This window comes from Silurus meridionalis, chromosome 8 (assembly GCF_014805685.1).
Source record: "Silurus meridionalis isolate SWU-2019-XX chromosome 8, ASM1480568v1, whole genome shotgun sequence".
In the NCBI taxonomy this organism is placed as follows: Eukaryota; Metazoa; Chordata; class Actinopteri; order Siluriformes; family Siluridae; genus Silurus; species Silurus meridionalis.
The window spans coordinates 21,158,708-21,180,446 of NC_060891.1; the positions used below are offsets into that span (position 1 = coordinate 21,158,708).

At 37.0% G+C, this 21,739-nt stretch overlaps 2 protein-coding genes across 3 annotated transcripts in view; both read right to left on the minus strand.

The window, feature by feature from the left end:
* Nucleotides 1–674: 674 nt before the first annotated feature.
* LOC124390253 (potassium channel subfamily K member 16-like) lies at nucleotides 675–5,902 on the minus strand. Its single transcript, XM_046856080.1, has 6 exons — nucleotides 5,289–5,902; nucleotides 5,072–5,186; nucleotides 4,764–4,930; nucleotides 3,953–4,012; nucleotides 3,221–3,389; nucleotides 675–2,679 (listed from the first exon to the last, which is right to left on the minus strand). Exons 1-6 carry the CDS (start codon nucleotides 5,499–5,501, stop codon nucleotides 2,417–2,419), a joined length of 987 nt encoding a protein of 328 aa, XP_046712036.1. The 5' UTR covers nucleotides 5,502–5,902; the 3' UTR covers nucleotides 675–2,416.
* Nucleotides 5,903–8,237: 2,335 nt separating this feature from the next.
* The window catches only part of kif6 (kinesin family member 6), a 99,966-nt gene continuing 86,464 nt past the window's right edge, over nucleotides 8,238–21,739 (minus strand). For both annotated transcript variants that reach the window (XR_006926732.1, XM_046856304.1), the window contains one exon: nucleotides 8,238–9,236. Coding sequence is in view for 1 of the 2 variants with exons in the window: in XM_046856304.1 (XP_046712260.1) it covers nucleotides 9,220–9,236 (17 nt within the window). In the remaining variant the exon portion in view is untranslated. The remainder of the gene's footprint in view (nucleotides 9,237–21,739) is intronic.

The window sequence follows — 21,739 nt, forward strand, 5'->3', positions numbered from 1 at the left end:
TTTGGTAGCTTTTCATGATTTTCTCCACCTCGATAAAAAAGGCCCAAATAATGCTAAAGAAAAGCAGCCCTTAAGCATGGTGCTGTAACCACCACGTTACACCATAGGCTTTTATTGATGTATTGTTGGTTTTTTTGCACACTAACAAACCTTTTGTAATTGATCTCATCAAAAAACTCTTTTCTAACCATGGTTTGGGGAGATTTAGTGATTTAAAGCTTGACAGAAATGGGTTCCATGTGCCCAGTCTAGCCCAGAGCCCCTATATGTAAAGAATATGAGAGTAAAAAATATTACAGAGAGTAATCAGTACCTGTCAGGTATTTCTGCAGGTTCTGTAATGCTGCCTCACTGATTAGTCTGTCTTGTTCCTTGTAAATATTTGAGGTATGTTCTGTCTTTGGGGATGTCAGTGTGGTGATACATTTTCTCTATTTGAAAATAATGACCTGAACGTCTTCCATCTAATGTTATAGAAATTCTGTTCTTCCCCTCTCTCAAGTGAGAGGCATTTCTGCTTTGTAAGCTCGTGGACCATAGCTTCTGCAGTCAAGAAGACAAGAAAATGTAAAAAAAAAAAATTATATAAAAAAAAAAATCCTACAAAAACAGACTTAATTTACAATCTTTATTTGAAGTCAATCAGAATAAGATTTTTGATGATGGCTGTTTAACAATCACTTCTAAACATGAGATTGAATGTCATTGGTTCATTCAGACACGTTCCCATTTATAAAAGACTGGATAATTGATAAACTTGTTTTTCCTCCCCTTTTTTTCCATGATATTTCTGATTGGTTTTCACTTTATTTTATGTTGTAATTTGCTAACAAGTCATTAAAAAGTTACGTTTTATTTTGATTTCATTTTTTTCCGTCATAAAAACCTGCCGTTTCAACAGGGGGTGAAGACGATTCATATCCATTGTATACACACTTACAAGTACATATTCATTATGACAAGGGACTCAAATCTGAGTCCCAGAAAAAGGGAATATATCTCATGAATAAATGTCAAACTTGTGGTCCTCGTATATAAAAAGCAGTTCATTAAAATGTCTAACACATTTTTATAGTTGAATGAATGCATGCTTATCCTGGATGTAACCTGAGCTATGTAAAAAACAAAAAGAGGATGCAAATTCCAAGGCACAACAAGAATACTCAAAGGAGAAATGCAAATGCATAATGCACTAGTGACCAGAAGACTGTATAGATACAAGTGCTTAAAAGCCATATGACTATTACTAAATCTCTAAACTGTAATCTATACATTGATTTAGGTGTACTTGACTCACAAACTGCTTTAAGGGTGTTTTAACACTTAGTCCAAAACACTTGAGTCCACTTCTTGATTTTTCGGCTTTTTCTTGGGTTTCAGATAGAAGAATTCCTCAGTTTTCAGGACTTTTATTTATTATTTCCTTTAAGCAAGAACACTAAAGAAGTGAAGAAGGCACTTTTTGGATGGTCCAGGCTATAGCATGAGAAATGCATTTCTGTTATCCACAGAGCTAAATATAGTGCTTCAGTCTGGTTTTAAAACAAATATTGTATTTCCTCTCCTCCGCTGAGGCTCCCATACCATCACGGAGCAAAAATTAAAAAGCCTGAAACAACCACTTTACTACGAATGCAACATAGAAAGCAGATAACTTCCACATCAGATACAGATCACACCATGGTTTGTCTGAAGACAACCCTAGATCCCCAATTTAAAAATGATCACAGGTAGCTTCTCTATACCTCTCCAGGGCACACATGGTCCAATCACACATAGGCAGTGATCAGAGACAGCTCACCACCATCTCTTCTTCCTTAGACAGAGACATCCTTCTCTTTGAATTGGGACACTGTCCTTAATTACAAAGCTCTGGTGCCGAGAGCCTAGCACATTGTTAGTATATGGACAGATTCACACAGTCTTTTGTTTACAGATTTGTGACTTTTTGTACCAGAGTTTTTAATTCATCATTTTTCATTGTATCTGGCCAAGACACAAGCACAATTCTAGCCCAAGAATTTGTAAATATATATATAGAAGTTATTACGTATATAGATTTAGCAGTATTCACACTTTACTGAATGCACCAAATTTTCTTTCAGGAAAAAACACAACTCTGAAAACTAGTTGTGACATTGATTTCACCCATAATTACTATCTACTGAGATAATCGATTTGTGGTCTGCTGATGCTGTCCCATGCAATTTCAATTTCTAAACTAAATCCAATACATGGCATGAAAAGGAATCGGATTTATCATTAACATTGCACAATTTTTTAACAGGTAATGTATGAAATCTAGAATATAAGGTACAAATTATATGAATGAAGAGACTAAAAAAAACAACATTAAAATGGCTGAAACATAGGATTTATAGCCAATAAAAGCTCTGACAGTCTTAAACCACATGGGTTAAACCACTCTGATTTTAAAGAATGCTTTTTCCTTCTTCTCTTCGGGTTGGTTCTCTGGTGTACTCAGACTTTCCACCTGCTTTCTTACTGAAGACCTTTGCTCATCTCTTACAGTCATGGAGGGTTGTTTGATGCTAAGAAAATGCTCCATGATCCTGGCACCTATGTTGAGGAGCAAGGCGAGCCATGCAAGGGCAAAGATTATCCATACTGCTGCTAGGCAGCGGTACACAGAGACGTTTTGCTTGTCCCGGCCATTTCCTGTAAAGAAAAAAATACTCCACATCAGTCCCTTGTACATTGTAGACATAAGAGGTAAAAGTGTATTTTACTTGTCACATACATTACAATGAAATTCTTTCTTTGCATTTCCCAGTGTTGTTACGAAGCTGGGTTCAAAGAGCAGGGCCAGCCAAGTTACAGTGCTCCTGGATCACTGAGGGTTAAGGGACTTACTCAAGGTCCCAAGAGTGGCAGCTCGGCAATACTGGGGATTGAACTCCCAACCTTCTGATCAGTAACCCAGAGCCTTAACCACTGAGCTAGCACTTTAATATAAGTACAGTACACATACAGTAAGAGCAAATCATTTATTCTTTTATATATGCGACCAAAAGCAGATTGAACAGATTGTGTATACCAACAACAGCTTTTTTGACAGCTTTCCAGCAGGTTCACATGATATTTAAATTAGCGATCTTATAAAATCCAAGATGTACTTACAAGGAAACAACTGAGAAACCTGAGAACCTTAGGTTGAATAGATTATGCATATTTGGTGCACTAATCCAGTGGTACTCACCCACCACATAGTCTCCAAAGCCAATGGTGCTGAGAGTTATGAAGGCATAGTAGAAACCCTCTCCGTATGACCAGTCCTCCACGTAGCTGAAGATCACCGGTGGGAAGATCAGGAAGAGCACACTGCCCATGAGCAGGAATAAGGCCACCGCCAGCACCTCCACACACTGCTGCGCTCAAAACATCCACATCTTCTGAGAAAGAGCTATATTGAAGTCTTCATTGTACATAACTACTTTGAACAGTTTTGTCCTTAAAACAATTTAGGTGTGTCTTCTCAAAAGTAGAACTTGTCATCATTTTTGAGATGGGATACATCGTTTACACCTTTAATATGTATGTATATATGTTTAATATACTTGAATACGGTATATACAGATTTTTACACAACTGGGCTTCTATTTGTGCTCTAATGATATTATATATTTGACTCATATTTATATAACAATTATATCAATTACTTTGAAATATTATATTTATTAATTTATTTACTTAATAAATTAAATAAATTAATTTATTTTATAAAGATTTTATTACATTTTATGAAAGTATTATCACATTTATATTATTTTTGCTTTATAGCTCAGCACTGTTGAATGCTTGTATCTGATTGGCCAGAATGTTTGCATTATATTTCTACAGCAGCACTGTCTTTTTTTATGAGAACTCCACCATAATATAAATGATAAAAAAATATACATTTAATCCCAGAACATTCACTCAGTTCCTTTACCTTTTTTTTATCATGTTGTGATTGAATGGTGAGGTCATTTTGAAAGTCCAACACTGCTGCCCAAGTTATAGATGGAAAGTCAGTTATTGATAATAAAAAATATATAATTCATTTAAATGTTCCTAATGTCCTTAAATACTTTTCAGTGTTGCTAATTAACCTCATTTTGAATATTTGCTTTTTTTAATAAAACCTACTTACTTTCAGCCCTGTTATTATGATTTATTATCTGTGACACATTTGTATAAGGTTTAAAGTTAGAGTCAATGTATTTTTAATAGCTAAATGGCATGCCAAATGTGATGCTTATAAAATGACCTTAAGAATCACTGTTGAACATTTATTTGATATTTAGAATAAAACCTAAAATATGACACAACTTTCTAGTTAAAAAAAATACATGCTAAAAAGATATGAAAGGTGCACCCTTGAGTGAGATAAGGACAGGTACACTTTAATACATATATTCAGTAGTGTGTATATAAAGGAAGGAAGGTGAGGTTTAAGCTATCATCTGGTGACCTGGAACATTTGAGGGCTAAGAGACCAGAATCTCAACCATTGAGTCAATACTGACATTCTCTATCATCTCCTAACATCAGGTTTGCAAGCTAAAAAAAAACCTCTAGAGGCAAAATAAAGGTTCACTGGAATGTACCACACACCTTTCGTTTTAAGCTTTAATTTTGTAACTTTCAAAGAATCCTCTATTGGGACACATTAAATATTTTTTATGATACTAAATGACACCTATGTGATATTTCATCAGGGACTAGGATGACACAATTCAAAGAAAGGCTTTTAGTAATACCTTATGAGGCACCATTGACATCATCTTGTGCTCCAGGCGTCCTAGATGAGCACCGAGACACTTGCTGAGCTGATTGAGGAAGGCTAGGTTAAGGGGGATCCCACATAAGGCATAAAACACACAGAAAACCTGCCCGGGGTATGTGGTGGGGGAGAGATTTCCATAGCCTTTAGGGGGAGCACAATATCCACATTAATTCTCACAATCATATGCATGCTTTTCTGATCTGGTAAAGGGTAACTTTTAGCAACAGACAGATCATGGTACATAAGCATTAGTGGTCAAATAGTTGTTAAGATTAAACTTGCCTATAGTGGTGACAACGGTCCCTGCAAAGAAGAAAGAACTGCCAAAATCCCAGTTACTTGCACTAGTAGAGTTTCCTGAAGGGTTCACTCCACTTTCTCTTGCATCTAAAATCACCTGTAGCAAAAAAAAAGAGCGAAAATCCAACATGCTGCATCGAGTTATCAGGACAAATCAAAACTCTAAAGATACACATCCAGTTAAATTGGTAATAATGACCTGTACAAACTTCTCCAAGGCTGGCCCATCCAGGCAGCTGTAATTAGCCAGAAAAAATAGTTTCTCCATCTGAAAATGGATGCGATTCTTACTTTCAGCTTCTTTCTCAAGCAGTTGGAAAATGGTGGCTCCCAACAGTAAATAGGTGAATTGAGACAGAGCCAGCAGAGGGGTCCAGCTAAACCTCGCACCGGTGACCTGGACTTGAGCCATATATACCCACAGGAAACACAGAGACCAGAGATCTACTGCAGGTCAGATAGCAGACAATCAAACCGAAGTTTTGTCCAGAATTGTCCTTGAACCTCCTTATGCCCAGACAGTATTATGCACTAAAAATGGAAAATAATTGTCCATTTTTGCAACAACAAAAAAATCCAGAAAGATGGGTAGGAAATAAATAAGAAAACCTTGGCTCTAACATTCCTTGTTATGGTTTCATGAATTGAGAACTTATAGTCTCAATGGAAAAGGTCCCAAGTAAAACAGAAGGATAGGATCCCGATGCAAGGTCATATTAGTCATCCTCATTGGTCTGTGAAGGTTTGAACGGATGTTTGACCAGGCTACGTGTAAGTCAGTGTGGGTTTTCAGTTCCTGTGACAACGAATGAGCATGATTCGCTATAATGTGGACCTGGAGCTGTCTCCCACAAGCTCATTTATCACTTCTAAAAACGCCGGAGTACCACCATGTCAGCAGAACATTGGTTAATGTTTTATCTGATAGCTGCAGGTTGGTCAAGCACACTTCAAATGTAGTAGGAGAGAGATTAATCACCCTTGGCTGGTTTTATTTCTTTTGGATGGAAGCACATAAAAAAACTTAAGAACAACCTTTTTTTATTACATTTTTTATTTTTATTACATTTAGAATTCAATTCAATTTTAAACACATTTTTTCACTTCATTTATTGTTATGGCACATTAAGAGTCAAGGTAGATCCTGTTATTCCTCACATTTTATCAGCTATAAATAGTTATTGCATCTTTTTATACTCTCTCCTGAATAATTATAAGGCAAAAATACAGCTTATTATGTTACTGTAAAACCAAAATGTACAACTTCAGGCTGAAAATGTCCCTATGTGTAAATGCAGTGACTAGTAAAAAAAAAAAGCTTTTAGGGATGGGATTTTATCTACAGAGACAGAAGAAGTATAAAATGGCATTGGTTCATCCATTTTGCCCAGCTGAGGGCATTGCTCCACCCTCCTGCTTGGCTGAGGACATTGATCCTCCCTCTGGCCCAGCGGTGTAAAGTATTTGAGTAAATGTACTTTGTTAATGTACTTGAGTCATTTTTTTTGCTACTTTCTAGTTTTACTGAGTATCAAAGATATAAGCACCTTTTACTCTCAACTACATTTACGATTTAATATATGTACTTTTTACTTCACTATATTTTCATTGACAACTAACCATATAGACTGTATAAGACTGTAGAAAGAACATCACTTATAATCTTATACTCCAGTAATCATGTTAGTTCTCACTCTCCAGTGTTCTGTACTGTTGAAAGATTTATGAACAAACTCTTGATATCACCCAAATGAGGATGGGTTCCTATTTTGAGTCTGGTTCCTCTTAAGGTTTCTTCCTCATTACATCTAAGGGAGTTTTTCCTTGCCACAGTCACCATGGCTGCTCATCAGGGATAAACACACACCATTCACCTTGACTGTTGATTTCTGTAAAGCTGCTTTAAGACAATGTCTGTTGTGAAAAGCGCTATAGAAATAAACTTGACTTGACTTGACTTGACTTGACTTGACTTGACAATCACTGTTACCAACCACATTTAGCATGCCAGCTGTATAAACCATGGCTTATTTATTCTGCAGAAGAAGCGATATTTACTTTAATTTTATTTGTCCATTGAATACAAAGGTTTTTTCTACTTTGTGACATTATACTGTAATTATATTTGTTAAATGAAGATACCTTTTTTAAAAAGATTGCTTTACTACTTTTTCTTTTTTTGACCGAATGATTTGCTTTTTGTTTCATTCTGGCGTGTTGAAGAGGCTGTTGTGTTGATCTTGGTTAATCCAGTGTTGAGGTGTACAAATAGATTTGCATTTTAGGAAATAAAACTTATCAAATCAACCGTTTTTAACATTGGTATTGAGGACTAGTGCATCTTTGAGCCTACCCTTAATATGAGTAGAATACTCGAGTACTGTTCAAATCTACTCAGGTCATATTGGAATTGGTGACTTTTTACTTGTAACGGAGTAAGTTTTGCAGTAAGGTTAATATACTTTTACTCAAGTATGATTTTTGGGTACTTTTTACACCTCTGCTCCGCCCTTATCATGGTCATTGTCTCTGCTACTGGACATGCCGTGCAAGTTACCCCCAGCCCGCCTTCACTTCATCATGCACATTGTTCCTGATTTCTGCCTTGCCATGGACATCACTAAACTTTATTTTACCCCTGTCAAGAACAAACACTGCTTCCTCATCTTGGCACAGATATACAAGATCTTGTGCCCATGTGACACAAGAAGCTACACCTTGGGGGAGTGGAGGAAGTTTAAAGTGTTACCAGAGGGTAACCTAATCCATAATTTGAATTTTTCCTCTGTGTTCTGAAACTCTTCCTGCTTTTTCACACCTGTTACATGCTTCCCATGATTTGTCCTATATAAACTCTGTATTCTTTCCCCTTTCAAGCCAAAAATGTTGTTAGGTTGTTGGTACTGTAAGTAGCTTAAGTGTCTGTTTAGTATTTTCTTTTTTGGTGTTTCCTCATACACTTTTATTTAACCCCAGGCTTAACCTTACAATGATTTCACGCGGAGAACCATCTTTTCCACTATTCATTTCCTTTTTAAATTTTTTCTTGTTAACTAATCTTAAGAATGAAAGAAAGTAGAGAAACGGGATTTAAAGAAACTCTTTAAAAAAGTCCACATGGCAAATAAGATACTCCACAAAGACTTGATAGGTTTATTTTGTATTCACATGGAGAACAGTGCTACTGGACCATACCAAAAATGTGCAAATAAAATAAAGCAAAAAGTAGACCCTGGCTTAATATGGCCTCGATAAACTCCAAAAGCATCAGGCTGAGGAAAGTGCCTTACAATGCAAATTGCTTTTCCAGCTGTCTAGATTTCAAACAAATATGTTCACAGAAATGCAAAAGCAGAATGCCTGGAAATTCTTACGTGTCCCCTAAACCGTACCACTGTGTGAAAAAAGGGGTGCGTTGGAGTTCCCTGTGTAATGCTACAACATCAGTTATTTCAACAATCTTGGCACAATATTGAGCTGTTTTTGTTACTTATCAAATAAGGCTGCTTTGGTATAACCATATTAAAGTTGGGACCTAATGTAATAGGACAGTGTTAAATAGCACATCTGTTAGTGGGTCTAAATTCACCCGTACAGGCAGTTTATAGCGGAACAAGTCATATAAATGAAATCGCTAATCATATTTTACAGGAATCTCTTTTATACTGAGCAGATGGGGAAACAAAATCGATTAAACAACATGCTGGGAAAAGAAAACACAAATAAAATCCCTATGATTTGATGGCTCGGGTAAACAGGTCGTAGATCTTGGCAGGGTTTCAGACATCCGATCCAGTTAGTGCTGTATGATAGCTTGTGAAAACATTTGCTCAGGTCGGATAAGTGCCTTCAGCAGGGATATATGCTGCTGCTAGGTGACATGTGATTGCTGAGACATTCGAGCTCATTTGCAGAATGTTCCTGTCCATTAGTGACGAAAACAGTACAGGAAAGTACTATTAGACCAAGTAGGGAAAAATAATAAAAAATAGTTGTCCATGTGAATTCTGAATATTCAGTCCAAGTCAAAACAGCTTCAAAAATTCAGATGGCTGTGATCTTCGCTGGTGTAATGATGTAATGCATTTGTTAGACAAACTCTTGTGCATTGTCTTATCTTGATCAAAACTTTATTTTGGTGCCGCTCCTGAAAGAAAAGGAAGAGAATATAGTAACCAATACTACTACTAGAAGTACTAATAATGTGTGTGTGTGTGTGTGTGTGTGTATGTGTGTGTGTTCATGTGTGCGTGCGTCCATGTTAGAAAGGCCATTAGACACATTGTGGAAAGTGTATAGAGTTCACTGTGCAGTGGGAACACATTAGCATTTTAGTGTTAAAACACCATCTGTTCACACACACACACACACTGATTCACAAATTGTACATATATCCATACAGGACAGACAAAATAATGCGACAGTGTGAAATGCCAAACTCGAGTGTTGGAGTGTGTGAGAGTGAAGAGTGAAAAAACTGATCACTTTATTGTAATAATTCACATATTGGGAGAAGTATGAGGTCAGGCACTAGAGGGCGATATTCACACCACTGCATCTTTCCTCTTTCTAAATAAGGTAATCTAAGAGCGACTCTTAGAAACATCCTTATATAGGAGAAGACAGACTCGTTCAAACTACGATGTATTTTTAAAGACATGAGCAAATCATAATGACACGTTTGGAATATGTTGCACTCTGATACTGTTTTAGGCCAATCATAGGAAATCCATAGTGTCAATGTTATGCTTGACTACTATTCCCACCGATCTGCAAGGCACACCTAATTTTCACACACACACACACACACACACACACACACACACACACACACACACACACACATATTCTAATCTATTATGACTTGTAAATGCTTTCAAAGACAAAAGAAATGATAAACAATTGTACATAAAATAATAAACACTTATTAACTTACATAATGAAGTTGTGGCAGTAAAATTCATAAAAACAAATGCCAATTTTCAGTTTGTGTTTGGTTACAACAGGCAAATGATTAAAATATTTACATTTTCATAAATTATTAAACACACTTTCTGATATTTATCATTAAATAATTAAAGTATCGAATAAAGATATTTAGAAAGAGTAAAAGTCAAAACAAACAAGTGACTACCCAACCAAAATAGGAACCCACAGTGATCACATTGAATGAAATAACATATAATATATGATATGGTAGATGACAGGCATATGAGCACACATCAGCCTCGTGGGTCTAATGGCCATGGTTTAAACTCTTAATGTAAAGGTGTGAGGTGGATGACCAATAATAGTGAATGTAAGTATGTATGAATATGGCATGTGTGTGTGTGTGTGTGTGTGTGTGTGTGTGTGAATGTGCATTAGACAAGACAAACACTCAGTGGAAAGCACTATTAAGAGTTCACTCTGTATCACACTGTATGAGCACTTTAGCGTTTTAAGCATCCTCTATTCACACAAACACACACACACACACACACACACACACACACACACACACACAACCCCACTCACACACACACTCACACACACACACACACACACACACACACACACACACACACACACACTCACACACACACACACACACACACACACACACACACACACACACACACACACTTGGTGAGCCCTTCTATTGCAGACCACCATATCCAATACAGCTTTTCTGGATAAATTTTACATGGCCCATCAGAGTCATTTACACGTGTGAGTGAGCAAAGTTAAATAACATTATATTTTTTAATAGTTACTCACATATTGTATACATTTGCACTTATATACATGCATTTATATTTGCACTGAGCAGATGTGTGTATATACTATACATACATACATACATACATACATACATACATACATACATACATGTGCATCTCAATAAATTAGAACATCATTAAAAAGTTTATTTATTTTAGTTATTCAATATAAAAAGTGAAACTCGTAATTTATATATATATTCAGCACACACGGACTGATATATTTCAACTGTTCATTTATTAAATTTTTTTATATTTTGGCTCACATTTAACAAAAACCCAACAAATTTGAATACTTAATCAAACCAATAAAAAAAATTAAATAAAACATCTCATTGGATTGGAATCTAGATGGGGATGAATGAATATGGCAGATATTGACAGTACAAATAAAATTGATTCGTGTGATTGTCCTTGTGCAGTATGGTGTCAAATTAGTTATGTGGCAAATGCAATTCCGCAATAAACCGGGCTTGTGAGATTATGTTCTTGTATCTGTATCTGTGTAAATAAATAAATTTAATTTATTCTATTTTTTTTATTAAATAATATTTTAAATGAACCAATTGAACCAAGCGAGCATTTTTCTATTGTTTTAAAAATGTAAACTGTTTAAATGTTATGAACAATAAACTGTGTAAAAAAAAAACAAGCAATTTAGTTTTGCAATTCTTCCCCCTGACTGTACCAAAATTGAACCGAAGTTCAATGTAATCTGATCAAAAATTAGAACCTAAACGATAAATCAAATCACTAGCGATATTCTGACAAGTGCAACTTTCCACCGGAACAAAGTAATTCCTGACTGTAAAGACTAAACTTAAAAAGTGCAGGTTGGTAAATCATTATGAAAATAATAGTTTTTGGACAAAATTTGGACAAAAAATTGGAAAAATACAAGCAACTATATCATGTACAAGCAATTCATCTCCGAGTAATCAAGGATCATGCTGAAGGAAATAACATGTGAGGTACATCAGCAGGAAAATTACTCTGATGGGCCATGTAATATTTATGCAGAAAAGCTGTGTTGGATATGGGGGTCTGCAATAGAAGGGCTCACCAAGTGTGTGTGTGTGTGTGTGTGTGTGTGTGTGTGTGTGTGTGTGTGTGCATTATAGAGGCCATTAAACACTCTGAAAGTGTAAAGAGTTCATTAATGCAGTGAAGAACCTGTATCAGCACTCCACTGGCTTGCAACCCATCTGTTCTCACTCAAAAATATACACACATACAGGACAATCTATATGACATCTGAAAAAAAGGCTAAAAAATAATGAGTTTATGCGAAATGCCAAATCTGAGAATAAATGATTGAATCATTCCTTATAATATTTTCCTTTCACTTTCATTCCAGTTGCTGATTGTAAAGATATTATTATTAAAGATATAAAGTTCTTTAAAATATTATATAAAGATATTTTGTATGATCTGATGCTCATAAGAAGGTAATGTTTATTTGTGCTTATGATATTTGTAAATGTTCAAAATGGTTTTAGACTGACAGGATACTATTTTTCTAGAAAAATAATCAAAGTAATAGGTAAAAAAAATATTTAACAATGATTCCCAAAATACAAGCAACACACTGTCCTCTAGTGATCACGATAAATTGAGTAATATAGAATAAAGTAAAAAGAGTTTTTTTTGATTAATACTGACCACAGCAGACCAGGAACAACTCGCCAGAGCTGCAGTTTTGGAGATGATCTGACCTATTTGTCTAGCCATCACAATTTGGCTCTTTCTCAAACTTGCTCAAATGCTTACGATTGCCATTAACTTTGACAAAATGTTCACTTGCTGCCTAATATATCATACTTATAGTACGAACAGGTGCCATGATGAAGAGATAATTAGTGTTATTTAATCACCAGTCATAATGTTATAATGTCATAATGTTATGCCTGATCAGTGTATATATACTGACTACTGATATGGCACACACCTTATGCACAAATCATAAAGACCTTCTGCCTAGACACACAGTCATAAACATGAACAGTGCATGTTGTATTCTTAGACCATAGACTATGTCCTAGACTATGAAAATCAAGTCAGGTCAGATTTGTTTCTGTAGCATATTTAAAACAGTGGAAACCAAAATACTGTACCGTACATTCAAATTTAAATAGAATTAATACAGATTACAATAAAAATAACAAACGTACTGTAATACCCTGTAACAAAGTGTCCCAGACTAATGTTTGTGAATGTCGATATTAGTTAGTCATACTAATTTAGTATTAGAATGGCAGTTAAATTTTGTGTATTCGTCTCTTTACTATTGCTGTAACATGTAGTAAATTGACAACATTGTAATTGTATAATAGAATAGATTGAAAATAGGGAAATAATTGCCAGAACATCAATAGACAACATCTTCATGAATTTAGTTGTAAGCATGTACTTTTTTGCTAATCAGCATGATGTTGTACAATACAATCTTTATATATTTCTTTACCTAATTTTTTAATAAGTGGTATAGAAGAGCTAAGAGAATACCATTTTGCTCGATCCTGTGTTCATCTTACTGTCTATATGGTGATTTGCATGATCTCCTTGAGCCTCTGGCTTTCTTTTACCTTCCACCTTGTTAAATTAATGTGTAAATAAAGCTCTTCAACGGAATAATGTCACATCCACTGTCTCCAAACCATTGAACATCGCAGGTCTCACCACAGTCCTATACACTTTTCCATACTTTTTTACACATACCTTCACCTCTCCAGGCTCTTCTAAACCTGCTCCCCACTCTCACCACAAATCACAATATCATCACTAAACATCATAGAACATGTAGACTCCTGTCTGACCTCGTCCGTCAACCTGTCTATCACCACTGCAAACAGGAAAGGGCTCAGAGTCGAACCTTGATGCAATCCAAACTCCACCTTGAACCAGTCTGTCGTTCCTACTGCACACTTCACGTTCTCACACTGTCCTCATACATGTCCTGCACCACCCTAACATACTTCTCTGACACACCTGACATACGCTTTCTTTATAATCCACAAACACACAATGTAACTCTTTCTGACCTTCTCTATAATTCTCCATCAGCATTCTCAAAGCAAATAATGCATCGGTGGTTGCTCACAGATGGTCACCTCTTCTCTCAGACTAGTTTCCACTACTCTTTGCTATAACTTCATGGTGTGACTGACCAACTTTATTCCCCTGTAGTTACTGCAGGTCTGCATATCTCCATTATTCTTAAAAAACGGTACCAGCACACTCCTTCTCCATTCCTTAGGCATCCTCTCACCTTCCAGAATTTTGGTGAACAATCTGGTTAAAAACTTCACTGCCATCTCTCCTAAACATCACCATGCTTCTACTGGTATGTCATCTGGTCCAACCAACTTTCCACTCTTCATCCTCTTAATAGCTGCTCTCAATTCTCACTTCTTCACCTGCTGCCAACTTTTCTCATCTCTCTGCCGATCCCAAGTTTCGCCAACATTTTTTTCTTTATGCTTTCCTGCACTTCCTCATTCCACCACCACGTCTCTTTGTCTTCCTTTCTATTTCCAGATGTCACACCAAGTACCTTCCTAGCAGTCTCCCTAATCACTTCTGCAGTAGTTGCACATTCATCCAGCACCTCTTCACCAAAACAGAGCCCCAGTCAGACTATAGTGTAAGGTTCATGGAAGAGGATTCTCCTTTAGTTTCCACCATCTTATCCTTTTTTTAGTCCTCACTCTCCTTCTCTTCTTCTTCACCTCCAAAGCCATCATACAGACCACAGACCACCGATGCTGTCTAGCTACGCTGTCCCCTGCCAACACCTTAAAGTCTCTAATACAAACCCGATTTCAAAAAAATTGGGACACTGTACAAATTGTGAATAAAAACAGAATGCAATGATGTGGAAGTTTCAAATTGCAATATTTTATTCAGAATACAACATAGATGACATATCAAATGTTTAAACTGAGAAAATGTATAATTTTAAGGGAAAATAAGTTGATTTTAAATTTCATGGCATCAACACATCTCAAAAAAGTTGGGACAAGGCTATGTTTACCACTGTGTGGCATCCCCTCTTCTTTTTATAACAGTCTGCAAATGTCTGGGGACTAATGAGAGACAAGTTTAGGAATAGGAATATAGGAGCATATGTTGTTCTAGAACTTGGATATACACACGGGGACAAAATTGTTGGTACCCTTCGGTCAAGGAAAGAAAAACTCACAATGGTCACAGAAAAAACACAGAGTTTTAGCCGGCAACGGCGAATGGCACGGTGGATTGTGTTCACTGACAATGTTTTCTGAAAGTATTCCTGAGCCCATGTTGTGATTTTTATTTCCGTAGCATTCCTGTATGTGATGCAGTGCCGTCTTAGGGCCTGAAGATTACAGGCACCCAGTATGGTTTTCTGGCCTTGACTCTTACGCACAGAGATTGTTCCAGATTATCTGAATTTTAGATGATTTTATGCAGTAGATGTAGATGATGATAACTTCAAACTCTTTGCATTTTTTCTCTGAGAAACTCAAAACTTTTTGATATTGCTCCACTATTTTTTGCAGCAGTGTGGTATATTGGTGCAACTGTTACAGGTATTACGGTATTTTGATAGCGCGCATGCGCTGTGTGTTGTCTCTTTAGCAGACTGGAAGTTCCATACCTCCGTGTCTCTCTCTCTTCATTTCCCATAAAAACACTACAGTGGCGACGAGGATTTGGATTCCACAGTGAAGGAAAGTAAACGTGCAAGTGAATTTGCATTACTAGAGTAACAGTTTGCCTGTTATTGAAGCAACTGGAAATCGGAAGTTTCAAGCCGTTAGAGGAAGCTAATCAGTCGGCAGCTCTAAAAAAAAAAAAAAAAAAAAAAAAAAGACCGGAAGACTGACATCTAGTGGCCGTCGTTAGTACTTCATGGAGAAATCGAAGGAGCTGGTCAATGACCTGAAAAGAGCTGGGACCACCGTTTCCAAGGTTACTGTTGGTAATACACTAAGACGTCATGGTTTAAAATCATGCACGGCACGGAAGGTTCCCCTGCTTAAACCAGCACATGTCCAGGCACGTCTTAAGTTTGCCAATGACCATTTGGATGATCCAGAGGAGTCATGGGAGAAAGTCATGTGGTCAGATGAGACGAAAATAGAACTTTTGGGTCATAATTCCACTATACGTGTTTGGAGGAAGAAGAATGATGAGTACCATCCCAAGAACACCATCCCTACTGTAAAGCATGGGGTGGTAGCATCATGCTTTGGGGGTGTTTTTCTGCACATGGACAGGGTGACTGCACTGTATTAAGGAGAGGATGACGGGGGCCATGTATTGCGAGATTTTGGGGAACAACCTCCTTCCCTCAGTTAGAGCATTGAAGATGGGTCGGGGCTGGGTCTTCCAACATGACAATGACCCGAAGCACACAGCCAGGATAACCAAGGAGAGGCTCTGTAAGAAGCATATCAAGGTTCTGGCGTGGCCTAGCCAGTCTCCAGACCTAAACCCAATAGAGAATATTTGGAGGGAGCTCAAACTCTCAGCGACAGGCCAAAACCTGACTGATCTAGAGAAGATCTGTGTGGAGGAGTGGGCCAAAATCCCTCCTGCAGTGTGTGCAAACCTGGTGAAAAACTACAGGAAACGTTTGACCTCTGTAATTGCAAACAAAGGTTACTGTACCAAATATTAAAAAAGTTCTAGCCATGTTCAATTCACACCTAGGCCTTTAGTGGTGTCCATGATGACCCCACGGCAATAGAAACTATCACTATTATAAAGAAAAGTGGTATAACAGAGCACTGCATCACAGACAGGTATCTCATACAGTACAGTGATCCCCCATGATAAACAGATGTCCCAAAATTATATTTTATGTATACAGTACTGTACTGTATTAACATTTTACTTCATTTTATAATTAATAACTATATTTTAATTAATACATTTCATTATTTTAACATAAAACTCGAAAACAATTCCCTATAGTTTTTGTGGTATATTGTGCTTTTCGCGAGAGACCGGGAAAATCAGCCAAACAAATTAGTTATGTTGCAAATGCAATTCCGCGATAAACCAGAGGCGTGAGATTTGAACCGCAGTAAAGCGGGGGATTACTGTATAAATCTAAAATCTGCACTGCCCACATACATTATCTCTAGCAGAAGCATCAATAATAACCTGCATTTTTGTGCATTTCTTAGACTGAACTAAAAAAGTGTGTGTTTTAGTGCAAATTCTACCGGAAAGAAAAACACAAAATATATATATAATATATTTCATTACTATGTGAATGTCAAGACTTTGCCAAAATGATGAAGCTTGGCTAACACTCTGTTTGTGATGCGAAAATTTGTTTCAAAAAATTATGTTGAATTAAAATATTGTACATAGTGTTCAGTGGCTGTGTACAACCCTGCTCAGTTTCAGAGTAATAAAGAGGTACTATTTGTCTAATATGATCATACTTTTGATAACCTGATTATTTCAAGCAGGCATGTGAGCAGCCGTGCTCAGAAACAGACACTACAGAATGAGCAAGAATTAAAAATATTTTGCTTGCTTTCTCAATTTAATCATTGTGCATACATATGGGGTGTCCTCACCATTCTAGTCCTGTGCTGTGGTGATAAACAAGCCACTAAATGTCTTGCAGATGAAGCAGTGGGGTTTCTAGACAGTTTGTTTGCTGTACATGGAATATAAGCTCTTTTGTTCTGTATGCTGAGAAATGAAATGCTGATTCTGCCAGACAATAGGTTAACAGGAACAGGAAATATTTGTGAGGGGGAAGTGAAGCCTTTACAGAAAACGAGGTAAAGGAAATGTATCTGAAGTTTTGCTTCTTTACTTTTGGAGCTATGGCATAACATTGCTATAAATGGAACCAGAATAAAAGATAACTGAATTCATCTCCAACTCCTCACATGCTTTTAGTTAAAAAAAAAAAATGCTCATTATTATGCAATGTAACTTGTTTTTTGGTTTTGAACACCTGACTGTTTTAGTCAAATGCAGATCTTTCCCAAACTGTTACCACAAAATTGGAGGCACATTGTATACAATGTCTTTCCCTTCACTCAAACTGGTAGACCCAAAACTGTTCCAGCATGACATTGCTCATGTGCACAAAGCCATGAAGATATGGTCTACATGGGTTGGAGTGGAATATCTGACCTCAACCCTATTGAAAACCTTGGGAGGAATTGAAACACTGACTGCACTCCAGGTCTCCTCACCTCACCTACATCAGTACCTGACTTTGCTAACACCCATGTAGCTGAATAAACAGTGGAACATCTTCCCAGAAGAGGATTTCACCAAACAGGCAGCAGTGGGCACTAAAGCGACACAGTATCCCATTAATATGTTCCTACTGTTACATAAACATTTTATACTGTTAAAGTACATTTAATTATTTCTGGTAGTTTTTATTCAAAATGTTACCATAAGGAATTAATGGATTTTATTACTGATGGCATTTATTTGTGAAGAACACATGTGGAAGACATGGACTGGATTTCTATTGTTTCCTAGCCTAAATGTATATAATAATATTTAGTGAGGAGTTAAACAAATTAAAGGAAAACACAAATGACTAAACTATATATTTATGTCGCTCATCATGTTTGCCCCATCAAGATGTCTTTGAGATACAGTGTTCATTTCTCATATTCCTCTTTACATAAGAGAAAAATAAGTCTGGTGTCTTATTTTCAATTCATTCTAATTGTGATACTCATTATGGAGTGTAATGAAGATGTGCCAGTGTGAGCTGATAAAGCTTCTCAGACAACAGAGCAAATAGATTGCTTATCAAGTTTTAACAATAATTAATTCATTAATGTAATGCATTACTGATGGTATTTACTCATTACTTGTGTTAGAACACGTTTGTGGAAGAAATGATCTGTAACTATATTACATCTTTGACGTCTAAACATCAGGTTTGATTAATATATAATCAAATATTAAATATATATTAATTTGGTCGTAGCAGAAGAAACCTCTCTATATAGGTATATAATCAAGTCTGTACACATGAACTTTTCTTGGTATTTAATGTTATTTCTCTTGCAACTTATTGCAGAAAATTTGTAAAAAAGCACTTACTCCAGTATCTCAAGCAGGCATCTGTTAGACTGTTTTCAATTTCTGAACTAACAAACTGTGTTGCACAAGGTACCTTTGCTGGCTTAGCCTTATTGCTTGATTTAATCTTGACCACAGATAACTGTCTTTCTGATTAAAAACATGTCAATCCACTGACATCTCCATCTGTGCTATAAACTAAGGATGTGGGGAAAACAACGTGTCATGAAGAAGCAGGAAACATTACTAATCACTTGAATCTACTGCCTACAGTGTTCTGCCACAAGACACAATCTCTCATACAAATTGAGTTGAAATCAATATTTTGTATGTCTGTACTGCATTTTTTGAATTATAGTGCAATATGTAACGTTTATTTAACAGCAAATTCTTTGTAAGAATTCATTCAAAGAGTTTTCTTTATTTTCATGACTATGAAAATTGTAGATTTACACTGAAGGCATCAAAACTATGAATTAACACGTGGAATTATATATGGAATTATATACATAATAAAAAAGTGTGAAACAACTGAAAAATGTTATATTCTAGGTTCTTCAAATTAGCCACCTTTTGCTTTGATTACTGCTTTGCACACTCTTGGCATTCTCTTGATGAGCTTCAAGAGGTAGTCACCTGAAATGGTCTTCCAACAGTCTTGAAGTTCCCCGAGAGATGCTTGGCACTTGTTGGCCCTTTTGCCTTCACTCTGCGGTCCAGCTCACCCCTAAACCATCTCGATTGGGTTCAGGTCCGGTTACTGTGGAGGCCAGGTCATCTGGCGCAGCACCCCATCACTCTCCTTCTTGGTCAAATAGCCCTTGATGCCTTCAGTGTGACTACAGTTTTCATAGTCATGAAAATAAAGAAAACTCTTTGAATGAGAAGGTGTGTCCAAACTTTTGGTCTGTACTGTATATTTATATATATATATATATATATATATATATATATATATATATATATATATATATATATATTTTTTTTTTATCTCGGTGCAACCGCAGAAGAACTCGCGGAAGTGGCGGAAAAATCAAGGCTTACAGCTGCTACAGCTGTTGTATTGTATACTGGTGAATCTCTGCTGTTAGTTAGTGGTAGTGTTGGTAGTGTTAGTAGGGGCGCGGCGCGGCTTTGGGAAGAAAAGAGCAGCCGTTGAGAGAGTGCCGGTGGGAAGGCACGTACTGGGATACGCATGAGCGATAACAACGACCGCCATGAACCAACATATACCAACAATAACGGAGAGTGAGAGTGCGGAGGTTTAAATAGGAGCTGGTGATGATGATAAACGAGCACCATATGTGAGAAAGCGGCCGAGAAAGCACCTGACACGCTGAAGGGGGCCGAAGGGGGCGTGGCAGGTGGATTCCTGACAGATAAACACGACTGTATGTATTTTTATAGCATGCCTTCAAAAAAACAAATCGCGGCAACGCTGTTGTGTAAAAAAAACCTTCAAAAACACGTGCATGCACATTCTCATTTATTAACGCACATCATGTACATAAAGAAATTTCAAGCACGTTAATATATTGCCGCCATTTTGATTTTCGTTTATCTCGATCATCGGTTACCTCGATGCTTTTTGGCGACCCCCTAGGACATCGACATAACCGGGTTCCACTGTATATATATATATATATATATATATATATATATATATATATATATATATATATATATATATACAGTGAGGAAAATAAGTATTTGAACACCCTGCTATTTTGCAAGTTCTCCCACTTAAAAATCATGGAGGGGTCTGAAATTGTCATCGTAGGTGCATGTCCACTGTGAGAGACATAATCTAAAAAAAAATCCAGAAATCACAATATATGATTTTTTAACTATTTATTTGTATGATACAGCTGCAAATAAGTATTTGAACACCTGAGAAAGTCAATGTTAATATTTGGTACAGTAGCCTTTGTTTGCAATTACAGAGGTCAAACGTTTCCTGTAGTTTTTCACCAGGTTTGCACACACTGCAGGAGGGATTTTGGCCCACTCCTCCACACAGATCTTCTCTAGATCAGTCAGGTTTCTGGCCTGTCGCTGAGAAACACGGAGTTTGAGCTCCCTCCAAAGATTCTCTATTGGGTTTAGGTCTGGAGACTGGCTAGGCCATGCCAGAACCTTGATATGCTTCTTACAGGGCCACTCCTGTTGGTTCATGTTGGAAGACCCAGCCTCGACCCATCTTCAATGCTCTAACTGAGGGAAGGAGGTTGTTCCCCAAAATCTCGCAATACATGGCCCCGGTCATCCTCTCCTTAATACAGTGCAGTCACCCTGTCCATGTGCAGAAAAACACCACCAAAGCATGATGCTACCACCCCCATGCTTCACAGTAGGGATGGTGTTCTTGGGATGGTACTCATCATTCTTCTTCCTCCAAACACGTTTAGTGGAATTATGACCCAAAAGTTCTATTTTCGTCTCATCTGACCACATGACTTTCTCCCATGACTCCTCTGGATCATCCAAATGGTCATTGGCAAACTTAAGACGTGCCTGGACATGTGCTGGTTTAAGCAGGGGAACCTTCCGTGCCATGCATGATTTCAAACCATGACGTCTTAGTGTATTACCAACAGTAACCTTGGAAACGGTGGTCCCAGCTCTTTTCAGGTCATTGACCAGCTCCTCCCGTGTAGTTCTGGGTTGATTTCTCACCTTCTTTAGGATCATTGAGACCCCACGAGGTGAGATCTTGCATGGAGCCCCAGTCCGAGGGAGATTGACAGTCATGTTTAGCTTCTTCCATTTTCTAATGATTGCTCCAACAGTGGACCTTTTTTTCACCAAGCTGCTTGGCAATTTC